Source organism: Egretta garzetta, unplaced genomic scaffold (genome assembly GCF_000687185.1).
Source record: "Egretta garzetta isolate BGI_Z169 unplaced genomic scaffold, ASM68718v1 scaffold575, whole genome shotgun sequence".
NCBI lineage: Eukaryota > Metazoa > Chordata > Aves > Pelecaniformes > Ardeidae > Egretta > Egretta garzetta.
In genome coordinates this window covers 1,318,239-1,330,088 of record NW_009259790.1, presented here as the reverse complement: position 1 = coordinate 1,330,088, position 11,850 = coordinate 1,318,239, and the positions used below count along the sequence as shown (strand labels likewise).

Sequence of the window (11,850 nt, the reverse complement as noted above, 5' to 3'; positions counted from 1 at the left end):
CTGCACAGCAACTCCTTCAGGCCCTCAGATATATGAAAGAAAGAGCAAAAATATGTAAGTCACCATCAGCTTCCTTAGTTTAACTCCTGGATGAGAATGATGCTGAAAGGACTACTTTTCCTTTTTGGTAGCTGTTCATAAAATACTGTCAGTAGGCCTCATTCTTTTTCACACAGGGATGAATTCATCTATTAATTTGCTTCCAAATGATATAAGCATATTGCTCTACACAGGCCAAACCCACCTGGCCAGACTAGCAGACCAGTTAGTCTGTTCTTGGCCAACTACCCCCTTACTAACGTGCTGACTTGGATCCCTCCGTACTTGGAAGGGCCTCAGTGAAACCAATCTCCACTGTGCTCAGTTCTCTACTCACGTAAGGTTCCAGAGAAATTTTAGACCATTTACATAAGTGAAAGCTGCCACCTGCAATTCTATTTTGTGCCAGAGTTCAGCGGTTGAGAATTCAGTATCCGTACAAGCCCTCCAAGAGGCCTGTTCTGCATACTGGGGGTGACAACAGTTGTTCAGCTCCAGCAGCTGTGCTGCCAAAGGGGAGGCGCATGGAGGAAGAGCACGAAAGGTTCCCTTTCTCCTGTGTGCCAAGGGCATGGACATTTTCCTCGTTTGCAGACTCCCCAACTTTCCTGAAATCAGAACAAAAATGGAAAGTACATCTAGCTGGAAACTACTTCTAGCCTCCTGGCCTCTCAAAACGCTTCTCAGAAGGGTTTAATTTGGTAAATTACTTGGTAGTTTTCACTGCACTTCCCCTGACTAGCTTTTATTACTCTTGGCAATGAACATGCATTTTTCCTTCTCCAACACTGAATTGCCTAAGCTGTATAATGTTTTTTTTTGCAAAGCCACAAGATAAACTTCCTGCATATGCCTTTATCTCTCTCCTTATTCAAGATTAATAACAAGACCATAATTCCCCTCAATAAGATATATATGAGGTCCTAAGCAAGTTGTAGTGCCCCTGGGTAAAATCCTTGAGCCGTTAAAGATGGTGAATGCTTTACTATGACTTTTGACCAATCAGAATTCCATCTAATTGGCTTAAACTAGCCATTACTGTAAGCACTGTCAAAATCCTACCTCTGTTGCAAGGCTCACAGACTGTCGCTACCCCCACCTCTGAATCGCATCCACTACCATTTTGCAATTTATGGCTGAAAGTAGTTAATCTTCAGTGCCCCGCTGACAAGGTGAAATGCTAGTAGACATTTGCCATACTTCTCTGTGTTGCAGTATTCTTTTGTATGTTGTCCAGAATGGCTGACCGCAGACTTTCTAAACCAACAAAAACTAGCATCATCAAACAGTATTTGTAGTCAGGGAGGACCAGCTTGTTACGGGCAGCAGAAGAGACAGCACTAGGAAGCAGAAGGTTTAGGGTGCATGGAGAATTTGTTAAGAGAAAACAATAAAGCAGTTCAAAAGTGATAAGGAATGATCAGGTTAGCCCTGGAAGAGCAACTGCCTACATGGGAAAGGCTGGGGTTTTTTTCCTGGCTAGTGCTGTAGAGTGTAAAAGGCAAACTAACACAGTGAGAACAAACTTTTCAGGGTAAAAAAACAGATCTGTGTTTGAAACAGTTTAGTGTGGGCACTTCCAGCTAACAAATTGCTAACTCCAGTAGTGTCCAAATTTTGTTATGCACACTCTCCTTTGTGTATACTCGTGTATGTGTATAAATAACTATTTATCAGATGTTCATTTCCTTTAACTGGGAAGGGGTGGATGGTAAAAGACAGTTGGATTATTCTGGATTATGTTACAAATTCATTACGGATTCAGAAGTATAGTTATAGCCTTAAGCTTGGGTGCATGGACATGTTTCTTAAATGTATAAATTGAAAACAAAAATATGTTACTGAAGGGTTCTTAAAAGCCACTTAATTTAAATGTGGTATCTAAAAATTAAAGATTAAATCTATTAGTATACCTAGGAAAACATTAAAATCCACATTGTAATCATTTGGGAATGATTATCAATGTAGTTTTGTACCATGCTTCCAGAGGTTTTTTTCAACTATTTTTTCTATTACAAAAATCAACAACAAAGCTATTTCATAAATATTAAACACACTCAGTTCCCTTCTTGACTTTATCATATGATAATAAAACTGGAGTCAGAGCCAATGTGTACATTTCAAGGAAAGTTATGATATAAAGCAGAGAACATAGAACAAAGGTACTGAAAATCATTTATGGATGAAGCTGTAGATTGAAATTTGTGCAAATCTCTCACACTGAATAACGTATCACAACTGCCTCGTAATACTGGGATGTGTATTCATAAGCTTTGTAATGTATGCAGCCAACCTCTTCTACTTTATTTTGTAACCACTGTACTGATTCTGCTTGGCAAAGTTGGTATGACTGATTGAAAAATGAACAGAGGGGTAATTTTACAGAATGTTAAATTTCTGATAAATGCATTTAACATCTAAAATATAGTATCAAAGTTTCACACAGCCAGAGTGATAAAAAATGTATATGTTTAGCTGTGGATATATCAGTTTGCAATAGTTAATACTTGCGCCTGAAAGCATGGACAGAAACTGATGTATTAATGAATGTATGTTTTTATCATTTGTATTACAATCCATGATTTTTGAGACAAAATATGAGGTTGGGAGTTAATGGATTTAGAGAGATGATTAAGCTGTAAGTCAACAGTTAAAAACAATATTGTTTTGGTATGGAAAAGGCAAGTCTAGTTTGTGTGATGATGTTGGCAAACCAACAGTGAAAGCGAAAGGTACTTTTTGTTTGCCTTTCAATGAGGTGACTCATGTCATGTTAAAAAAGGGGGGGGGATCTCTATCCTCTTCATTTTAAGGAGCTAAAATCTGGCAGAATACAATCATAAAAAGGTTGCATTGTTGGGTTGCTTGGTTGTTTTTTTTTTCCAAAACTCAATTCCTATTAGTTTGGCATTGTTTCCTGTACCAGTTTTCGACATCAGGAATCCCAGTGACATGAAAGATTGCAACAGGCATGAAGCACCGGTGATTGATCTTGCTGACACTTGTGGTTAATAGTGGGAATATTTTGCACTTGAAGTTATTCAACATTGAGAATGCTATTATTCAGTGTACCTGTCCAAGGACAAAATACCATTTTAGATATTAAATTGAGTAGTATAGAGTAGGAATAGCACCTCATTAATAAAACTTAATAAGTAAAACTTAGATTGCAAAGTGCCAAAACAGTAGAGGATGCTTATTCTTCTGAGCATTGCCTTTGTTTTCAGGTGAGTATTTGATGACAGGGCATATCAATACCTAATACAAACACTTGTGGAACTGAACCCTTATTAAATAATTATGCTGATGGTACAGAAATAAAAGTGAAATCACAAGAGAAACATATAACTGTAAATGGTAAATACATCCCTGTACTATTGGGTAACATTTCGAGGTAGTTTAATCTGTACCCCAATGACAGCAAAATGAGTCTCATCCTTTATATGTGCTTTTCAAGTCTGCTGTCAAGCAAGTCTGCTGTCATGTGACTTGAAGCTGCCTATATAATACCATAGTACAGCAATGCTCTCTTATGACAATATTTTTTTATTAAATAATAATTGAGCCTTTTAAGCTACATTATGAAGTGTAAAAATATATTCTAAATAATTTTTATTACCATAATGTTAATTATTGCTGCTACAGGATAATGTCAGTGATTAACCATATTTCTCCCAAATACCTTTTACATTGATGCATATTATTATTAAGATATGTCAAATTTATCTGAATTAAAGCTGACTGGAAGTAAATGATAGGATGCAAAGCAGTAATCTAATGTAATTGTTTTATTGTACAATAAATGAAGAAAAATAGAGCAAAAAGTTCATTGTTCAGTCCTAATGAAAATAGTTATATGGAGCAGAGCTTACGAAGACTTACCATATGGTTCAAAATGTATCCCACTGACTAAAATTGCAGGTAGGATGCATGACATTCTCATAGAGTTTCCAATAAAATTGTATCTAACAAGTATTTTAGAATAAAGAAGAGACCCACTGAACACACATAATGATGTTAAGTTCATAGTTTTATTTGATTATAGATGCAGGATGCAATCCCTCAGTCCTTGTTCATGCAAAATTTTGTGTTTATTATTTGCTTTAGTTTTTTTTTTTCATTTGCCAGAATAAGCCAAGAGGATGATTCCAATGGCGTGGAATTAATTGTATGGTAGGAGCATTGCTAGAGTTCTGACATATTACACTTGGTGAAGACTGGTGTAGTTATCAAGAAAAAGTTATTGTGTATGATATATATCAACATTTTCAAAATCATCCTGTTTTTAAAAAAAAAATTAATTGATGACATGTACAACAGTCAATGACTAATGAGATGTTTCATTTGTTTTACTTTTTGTCTTTCCTAAACAAACTCAGCAGTTCTCATTCTCAGGTTGTAATTAACTTCCTTGAAAATATTCATTGGTGTTTCAAGAAGTTTCATAGCATCTTCTCATAAATCAGCATCATGCATCTGAATTAAAATCTGAATGTAAATTAGAAACATTTTTTATATTAATGACTGTGAGGCTAAACACACATTCAAAACTGATTAAATATTACTGTCTTACAGTGACTGACTGAGTTGCAAGAGAAATGCATCTTCAGACTAAGTTTCTATGGGAAATTTTGTTTCCAGCATGGAAGTTTTGGAGCTCTGGAATGCATTGCTCTAGCTTTAATCATATTAACAAAAATTCTATCACCAATTTGCTAATGCTTTGAAGTTCTACTGGTAGCATAATTTCAGTTGAAGTCAGTATCTAGAAGTTTATTTAAAGTGTTTTAAAAAGTGGTCTCAAGATAGCTGTGACAAAGCAGCTTGAAGCTTTTAACCTGAGACAGAAATTATATTTAATAAATACAGTATTTCTTTTGACATGGCTGGTGATGGTAGTGTGGGCTTTTTCTTGGATGATTAGTTTTGTAAAGTGTATAATTTAAATGTGGAATTTGTCCTCCTTGTTGTATATTGCAATCAAAATGTAATAAATAGCCCTCTCCTGGGGTTAACGTAAATCTACCAGTTTTTAGCTCAGGAATTTAATCTAAATTATCAGATTTTTTTTTAATAGTGTTAAAATGCTTCTTGGATATCGCATAGAAAGCCCAGTAAAATGAGTTTTTGCATACTGGCAGTGAAAACTAAAGTTTTTAATGGAAACAAATGCCCAACATTTACTGAATACAGTCCCTTCCCTCCATCATAACACTGCAGTTTCTTGCAAAGTACATTCTCCAATTAAACTAGCCATTTTATTCTCCCTCATTCTTCATTGTCTCTGAGCACTCCATTGGCAGTACTTCTTCACTTCTCCTTCTGTCAGTGTGCAAAACTATCTTGTTCTTGGCTGAAAACTTATTGGTGTTGTCCATCTTTTCACTCATAAAACATGGCTGGAGCCCTGTCTATACAGCTCAGGTTTTCTGACTGTACTTTGTCCTTCTAAGTGAGGAGGCAAACAGCCAACTGAAGTTCATGAAGAACATAGCCAATTCCTCTGGCCTAGACCCGTGCATATAGCCAGGCCTAAAAACACCATTTTGCTGTAATCAAGCAACTTAGATACCAACAAGGTCAAACACACAGTTATTTGCTCCTTCCTTTGAATTTTGCAGTCCTCTGTATGAACAAGGTTTTTAGTCAAGTGTCAAGGCCCTTATCACCAGAAGCATGTTGTTACGGTTTTACCTGCACATTCTCAATGACTGCTTCTTCAGTGTTATGCAATTCATTGGCCACCAGTTACTGTATAAATAAATTAGTTGTCATGATTTATATACTTCAAGAGCTTCACATTTCAAAGAATACTACTTCTCTTTGCTAAAGTTTCTTAATATGCTTCTATGCTTATTTCCAGTGAGCAACAGTAGGAATTATGCTTAGGGAATGCGATACGATGAATCATCTGATATAAACATATTTATGTATGTTAAACATAAAAATAATTAGTTTGCTAAAGACTGCCATATTCAACAACAACAAAAAGCATATTCACTAGGGATGAAAGAGACCGCAAAAAATTCCTGCAAATTCTAACTGTATTTTCACAGTGTAAAATTAGTGACCGTCTCTCTCACTGGAAAACAGAGGCTGAGCTTCTATTTACAGAAATGGGGGAAAGCACGGGAAGAGGCAACACAGAACACTTATTGTAATACACAAGAACTTAAAAAAATACCCTCCTGTTTAAATGCTTACTGTCTCAACCCAGAAACAAAGAAATAACAAAAGTTAACTTATCATAAGGCACCAGTTACAGAAATGTCTTAGCTTTGTTTTCAGCATTAGCATTTGTAGTCAGTAAGTATCCAGGACAACTGACAATCAAATGCAGTAGCAAACACATTATTCCCTTGCAGATATATTTAAGAGGAGAAAAAGTAATTTTAATCACATGTGCTGCAAATCCCTGGCCAGTATTAAAATTGGCCATTTGATACAGTGCAACACTTCCTTCGAGTGGTGTGTTTACAATTTGCTTCTTTTTTTTTAATGTTAAATTCAAAATGAAGAAATAATCTATACATGCCCAACTAACTAAAGGCTAGCATTTTTCATCTTAAAACCTCCATAATCTAAAATTGGCTTCCCTTTGAAGTCACCTTTATCTTGGGAGTCCACATAAATGCTTTAAATACACTAGTGCAAGGCTAGTTGTTATTGAGGAGGCAGTAACAGAGCTTTTACTGATCATTAGGAAAAGTGACTGTAGATACCACTAACTTAATTATTTGTTTCACTCTGCTGTCATAGATTATGAATTAGAAGTAATAGCAGCAATCACGATTCAGCAATGAAGATGTAGCTACAAAGCCTCCTAACTCCCACTGCACCAGTGTTATAATCCCAACATGTTGAATAAATTGATTACTTCTAACACAATAAGTAGAAAGAAAAAAAGAAAATCTCGAATGCTGCTGCTTTCTTAAGATTCGTGAAAGTCAGAGATGAACAAAACAAATTCTGCAGGAAGGTCTGCTTTTGGTTTTATGGTTTTAATATAACTTCTATATATCCTCTTTTTTTCATTTTATTTTATTTAATATTCCATGTTAGAAAACTTGAATGCTATGATTCTTCATAGATATCTGCTGCTTGTTTACAAAGCACCACTACCTTCTAATGTGTATGAATGAAGGGAAATAACGGAAAAGTAATCCTAAGTAAAGCACAGTACTGGAAGAAAATTATGACAACTAACAACCTCTAAGGACAAAACAGCTTTTACTAAAAAGCATCTAGGTTGTCTGGATTAACATGGGAAAAGAAAAAAAACCCTATGTTTTTCTAGAACCTCCAGTATGGTTGTTCTTTTCTGATATTCAGAAAATAAAAATAAAAAAAATAAAAAAAATAAAAAAAATAAAAAAGAATAAAGGGGTGAGAAACGGTAAACTGCAAGATGCTGAAAAGAGATCTCTCCTTGTGGCTAGTTTTGGCAAATAGCTGTGCTGGCTGCATGCAACTTAGAAAATCTTTGTCCTCTAGTAACAAACAGTCCAGAAATAAAAACACACTCATTTTTAGTGTCAGAAACCATGTGAAGTTTGTCATTTTGACAAAGCTTCCCTTCATAAAACACTTTCAGAATGGGTTGGCAACATCAAACAAAAAGTTTTTCAAGAGGGCAGAAAGAGCAAATGAACATTCAAATTAGAACATTTTAAATAATGGTTAGCCTTCAATAGTTTGTCTTCAGTACTCCAAAAGATGCAGGATGGAAGGGATACATAATGCCTAAGAAATTCTTCCTGCCCTCTTCATATCTATGGACCATTGTGAAAAGTACATCAGTCTCAAATTTTTAAGTCTCATTTTGAGATGGCTAGTAGACAGAAAGTGGTAACTTAGAAAAGAAAACTTAAAAAATACATATCAAAGTGTCTGATGCTATAATTTTGTACCATTTCATTTTCTCTATATAAGTAAATATCTGGAATAGAATTTCTATGAAAGCTGTAATTCACTCTGGTTTATTTGCTTGTAAAAATACCCAAAAAAGCCTGTCACTTTTCCAGCACTAGTAGTAGGTAATGCTGCACTGCCAAAGTTTCTGCAAGTAATATCCACTCTTGTAGTGTTTCAGAACTCCACTATAAAATTTCAAATTGCTAACATACTAGACTTGGAAAATGTATCTTAATTTTTCTTAATAAAGATTTTTTTCTGCACCATAAATGCACATGCTCTTAACAGACTTTAATAATTTGTGATGTTCTGGGTAGTTCTAGTAGGACATTTAGTCATCTTTTAGATGAGTTTATGAGGGAATATAATGGCAACAAATATAGAATAATGATCTATTTGCTACGAAGTAAATGTATGTAATACCAGTTACAGAATGCCTTGAGTAATTTCACCACTTGAAGGTCTGCATTGAACAATGTAATATGATTGACGTAATCCATAAAGTTGATTAAAGACTGAAACAGTTACCATCGTAGCTGCTTGCTTCTGAGGTTTCCATCTGTAGCAGGGATGGCTGACCGGCATTTAAGCAGTCTTGGTACTGCCCCTATTCATTACCCGATGGATTAAGATGGCTCCAAAGTAGCAGTAGTGCTTCTATGTTGTAAATTGCAGTGGTGCAAGAGCTGTTTCACATATGTGTTTCCATGTGTGCCGCAGGGCCAAATTCTGAGACAGAGGTGGTACAGGTGTCTGGAGTCATCATAAGCCAAGATCCTAAGGTACTATTAAATGTATCTTTTTTTTCTTTCTTGATGTAGTAAATATGTAGCTCTGAGTTGCATTCATATACAAGAGTTTATAGAAGCAAGGCTTAAATCTGAATTCAAATCCAAGCAACAATGACTTTAAAGACCCGCTGTGTTATGTCATATGTTGCAGTATACAAAGAGTTTTAAGCAAAATGTCCCGGTGTGGTGATTACAAAAATCTGGATACAATCAATGCAGTAAGAATCTCTTCACTTTCTCTCTCCTTCATTAACTGGGATTCTAGATAAACATTTCACATATGAGAGAAGATAAGAATTGTACCCTAACTTCATTACCATTTGGGATCTTGAAAACATGGTCACAGGCAGGATCAGAGATTAGCGAAGAGCTAATCCACAGAGAAAAGAGAGATATAGTGCATACTCCTGAAACCTTCAGAAGTTCACCACCCCAGCTCCAGGGGGCTAGAGCACCTTTAACTGAGAGAGAAGCATAAGTTCCCCTCCGCAAGTGGTGAGGTTTTATACAATTAGGGATGCAGTGCTGCAGTATGTATGCACTTCCCCCTCTGCAGTGTAGAACTGCACAGGCCCATTTGGAAGTACTTTGCTGGAGAGCAGTGCAGACAGATTAGGTGTCACACTTCACTATATGCGGTATCTTTATTAGAGGTCACAGCTTTAATTCTCTCCTATTACTCTGTAACCACGCGCATAAGAAATCATAGTCATCCTCTACCACAAAACAAGTATCATACGCATGCAACGTATGAATCTGCTCTTTCTCCCGTTATTTTTACACCGTTCCCCAAAAGAAAGCAGTAAAATCTCACAATAACGGCACAGTGCAGTCCAAATAAAACTCATTTTTTGTCCAAATATAAGCAAATTTTCTGCTTTCTGTAGTTACAGAAATATAAGGAAAAGACTGATGCGTGTACTTTAAATGTTTCAAAATCCAAACACCAATGCAGTAGAAATATATTTGCAGTAAAATGCATGTCTACATTGATCTACAGCACAGAATAAAACCATCCACTGCCTAAACCTTCCTAAATGATACCCTTTTCTATTCTAAATATACTGAACTTGAATTTGCAAATATATTATCTATAATTTGTATGCATGTATACTTATATGTTCGATATATAGACTAATATATAATGCGTAACTATATATGCAAATTAAAATTGTAGTGGAACTGTTCATCACAAAAGGAAAATTTATCTGAGCATGAGAAAGATTGGTACTGTGGTCAGTACAAGACCAGAGTCATACAAGACTGAGAAATAAGTTGCCTATGACTTCAGAAACACTTGAAATGTCACCACATTTCCTCTGAAGCTCCAAGGTGCATTTTTTCCTTGCCTTCAACATAAACACATAATAGCAGATACAGAATAAAAATATTATTTAAAACTTAACATAATAATCTTCCTCTTGCCTTTCCCTTAGAGAGAAAAAAAAGTGAGAAAGTTAAAACCACACACAACTTGATGCTCTCCAGGAAAGTCTTTAACTATTCTACTAGTGGAGATGATACAACAGCTTAATGAGACTGCTTTATTATTGAATGTTACAACCCCATGAAACATCTTGTTAAATCTTGCTGTAAGGTTAACTATCTATATTTTGGAATAACAAAACATAGAATAAGGCATAGCTTGATGGCATAGCCAAAACACCAGGTAGAAGGAGACAAAGATACACATCCAGTATTAGTCAACCAAGACAACTAATTAAAAATAAATAATAAATAATTTTTCTATACAAAATGGCTTTCTCTTAGTGTTGCACTATTTGCACTAGGAAGTCCTAAATATTTCTAATTCTGAAGTAAAGAATATTTCTAATTTGCAAGAGCCCATGTACTGTTGATCGTCATTTGACATCCAGCAATTTTTATTTCATAATGCTCATTTTAGTGCCAGCATTCCAGATATTGATAAAGTTATGATGCAACTTACGTAAATTATTTGGAGGAGGTCTTGTCTCCATGTTTTCATAATGTTGCACATGTACTACAATGTTTAGATCTCTTTCCATATGATCAGTTGTACAAGGACCTTGAGGTCGCATAACATCAGCAAGAGCCCTGAAAACCAAACAAAATCAAAATGAACCTGTTGCAAAATCCATAAGGCATTACCAATATATTCCTATGTTTTTTAGTTTCAGATGCAGTCTATCATAAAGTCTGCTGGAGAAACCAGCTCCTTTCACAGCAAAATCAGGGAATCAGATTCATTGTGAGACTTTGCACCTAAGGCTCTTTTTTGCTTGTCTTAGTGTGCTAGCAGTAATACTCAGAAACACATTAAGTTCTTCAGCTGTCTTGGCTTTGTAGGAACATAATTTAAGTTTGTTGAGACTTGTCAAGTTCTGCCATTGCATGTGCTCAGTAACATTGCCATCTTGGTTATGCTGAGCACCTCAGCACCTAGCCCCTGTTTGTAGCTTTCACAAACTAGTTATCTTCACACCTGTATTACCAGCAGGGCCTGTCAAAGTAAATTCTCACATATGCGTTTGCACAGAGCATCACACCACAAAATAGTCTTTGCCATTTTCATTAAAAAATGTCGCCAAAGTTGAAAGATCACACGATTTTCATGTAGAAATCCAGTAGGCATAGTGCTCTGCATGATCAGGAATTTAAGCTTTTCCCATCCAGAATGGGAGATCAAAATGTCTTTTCTAACTTCCAGGAGTGTCCTAGTCATTAAGATGGAGCAAAGCTTGCACAGGAATACTCCTTGCTGCTTTGAAATCAGTTCAGAAACAGGATGAAAGCTTTATGCTAGCAGCAAGGGAGCAAGCAAAAGGATTCCTGACAGTTAGGCTAGGCCCAACCTGATGCTGGTTGTGGACTTTTTCTGCAGAGCTGCAGTAACTATATCTGAAAGAGAGACAGATTCATCCTGCTCTAGTGTATTTTCTAAGGACTAGTTTCACTACTGAGTGTCCTGCTGAGTGTAAGTCCATTCTTAGGCATACAGATAAGCACACACACCTGTATGAGCCTTGTGGATCCAGAGTTACTGACTAAGTTTTAAGCTCCGAAACTCTCAGCATGGCAACATCTAACTCTGTGATTCTGGGCTATGGAGTTTTACCACTGACTT

The 11,850-nt window shown here is 35.9% G+C and overlaps 1 protein-coding gene across 1 annotated transcript in view; it reads right to left on the bottom strand.

Annotated features, from left to right (window-relative positions):
* Positions 1-11,850, bottom strand: part of SHISA9 (shisa family member 9) — a 202,915-nt gene that overhangs the window by 175,711 nt on the left and 15,354 nt on the right. The window contains exon 3 of the mRNA XM_009639576.1: positions 10,693-10,820. Within this exon, the coding sequence (XP_009637871.1) occupies positions 10,693-10,820 (128 nt within the window). The remainder of the gene's footprint in view (positions 1-10,692; positions 10,821-11,850) is intronic.